General features: G+C 51.4%; 1 protein-coding gene across 1 annotated transcript; it reads right to left on the bottom strand.

Moving 5' to 3' along the window:
- Nucleotides 1-326: 326 nt before the first annotated feature.
- LOC104083993 (protein phosphatase 1 regulatory subunit 3D-like) lies at nucleotides 327-1,502 on the bottom strand. The gene has a single exon (XM_009587678.1). The coding sequence runs from the start codon at nucleotides 1,500-1,502 to the stop codon at nucleotides 579-581; it is 924 nt and encodes a 307-aa protein (XP_009585973.1). The 3' UTR covers nucleotides 327-578.
- Between the last annotated feature and the right edge of the window lie 683 nt (nucleotides 1,503-2,185).

Here is a 2,185-nt window from a genome sequence, read left to right as displayed (position 1 = left end):
GCTCATAATAACATTTAATTTCCAACCCAAATATTAATGGAAATATTTAACATGGTTACAGTCTTAATTTTATATATATATATAAAGTACTTCTCTGCAGTGTCTACCATCCAAATTATGCATAAATGGAATAGTGCCCAGACTTGGTGAGATAATTAGAAACAAAACCAGTAAAGCCACACTGCCCATTTAGAAAATAGACAGTACAAAACAGTGAAATAGATCAGTTAGAAATATTCTATGCAACCTAGAATATTACTAGCAACATGAAGTGTCTTGTTTTGCTCTCTGGTAGTCTGACAGCATCCCTTGGAACCATTCTGCACTGATTCATATGCTACAAGAAATCACTTGGCCTTTCAACAGATGTAACTCAATACACATTTTGGCCCTTTTTTGTCTCTTGAGAGGTTTAGAACAGTTTGTACGGGTCATTGGCTACTTCCCTGCCCTGGAACACTTCGCCAGGTTTGGCAGGTTTCAAAAAGGAGGCTGTTGCCATAGGAGCAGAGAGCCATGCCAAGGAAGAGAGTGCCACCGAGGCTACTGACAAGCTGCTCTGCATCCACTTTCTTCATTCAGATGAAGTGGATCCAGCTCTCCTCACATTCTCTAGGCATCTTAAGGGGGTGAGTCCGGCAGGTAAGACTGTAGTTTTTGCCTCTGTTGTTATCCCAATACTCCCGGCCGTTGACTTGGTACCTTGCTGCAAACTGGACAACAGAGCACAGCTGAAGGAGGAAAGGAGGCACAGGGAGAAAGAAAGTGAAAACATCAACCTGATCCTGCCCGTTTTTCTCAGGGATGCTACTGTGCCAATGAGCACACACTTCATGGAGGCTTTTCCACTGGTTGAAGGTGTATCGCACCGATACCTGCTTCTCAAAAGCAACATTGCAAACCTGGATGGTGCCACTGAGCCCCAAATCTGAGCTGGTCACTCGTTCAAGACACACCTGCTGCTCCTGAAGTCGGGAGGAGAAATCCATACAGTCTGCAGGCTGCTGGAAGTCAGGGACCAAGCACTGCATGGTAAACTCCAAGTCCGAGCTGCTGTACCAGAGGTCTGAGTTTATGGAGAGCCTGGAAAGGACATGCAAAGGGATCGACGGATCCTCCCCAGTCTGGAAGACTTTCACTTCAGTGAGCTCTAAGCCCAAAGCATCAGCAAATCTCACCCGGTTCATACGACTCTGGCATCCAGGAACTTGACACGGCACTGCTGCCCGCTTCCTCCTGTCGGGTGATGTAGGTAAAGATCTTGCTCGGCGCCGTATGATAGGCCGTAATGCCGGATCACAGCTGGAGGAAGTGCTGCTCTGAAGCTTATTTGGCTGGGGGCCCCCCTTGGTTGCAGTACTGCTCCGAAGAGTCATGCTGCTATTTGTATGGACTGCTGGGGGCTGCTGCTGCCCTTGTCCCAGTGCTTCTTCAGCCCGTAACATGTTCTGATAGAGATCAGAGAGGTAGCTGGGATTCCTCCGAGGACCACGTACCTCCATTCTTAACCGATGACAAAAAAATCAGCATTAACGCTGCAGGTAATGACCACTGCCTCTCTGAAGCACGTAACTTGGCAATGGCAGCCACGGACAGTATTTGAGGTTATTGCACTGGATGCAGCAAAAATTAATTGGAACAACGTAGCCCGCTGAACGAATGGCAGAAACCTGGAAGCTCTCTCAGTAGCTGGAGGTGAACCAGGGGCTAGTGCATTGTATGGGGAGATGAAGGCGGTCTCACTGGCTGGTAAACTCGAGGTCGCTGTGTTGGCTGGTGGACCCGTTGCTCAGGCTGGAAAGGGATTCAAGGCTGTCACTCTTGAAGCTGGAGGACCTGAAGCTCTCACACAGGCTGGAGACTGACTGGAGGCTGTCGTGCTGGACACCAAAGGACTCCAGGCTGTCAGAGAGGTCACTGGATGCCTGGGGGTTGCTGTGGCGCGCCCCGAAGCACCCTCGGTCGTTACACACGGTGAGAGGGGCCTGCAGGCTGTCCTCGCAGACGCCGACCGACCCCACGCTCCTGCAGCAGCAGCAGCAGGGACACTCCAGGCTGTCACACTGGATGCTGGGCGACTCGCGAGGGCTGCGGAGGCTGGGGAAGGCTTGGAGGCTGTCGGAGGGGAAGGAGCCGGAGCCGAGGCCGGGGCTGCTGCAGAGGCTGGAGGGAGCCCGGGGGCTGT

The sequence above is a fragment of the Fulmarus glacialis genome, unplaced genomic scaffold (genome assembly GCF_000690835.1).
Source record: "Fulmarus glacialis isolate BGI_N327 unplaced genomic scaffold, ASM69083v1 scaffold40971, whole genome shotgun sequence".
NCBI lineage: Eukaryota > Metazoa > Chordata > Aves > Procellariiformes > Procellariidae > Fulmarus > Fulmarus glacialis.
Note: the sequence above shows the minus strand (reverse complement) of the source record. Positions and strands in the feature narration are given on the sequence as shown.

Excerpts from the sequence above, each read along its gene's own strand:
- LOC104083993 (XM_009587678.1), bottom strand. The coding sequence starts at position 1,502 with ATGGAGGTACGTGGTCCTCGGAGGAATCCCAGCTACCTCTCTGATCTC.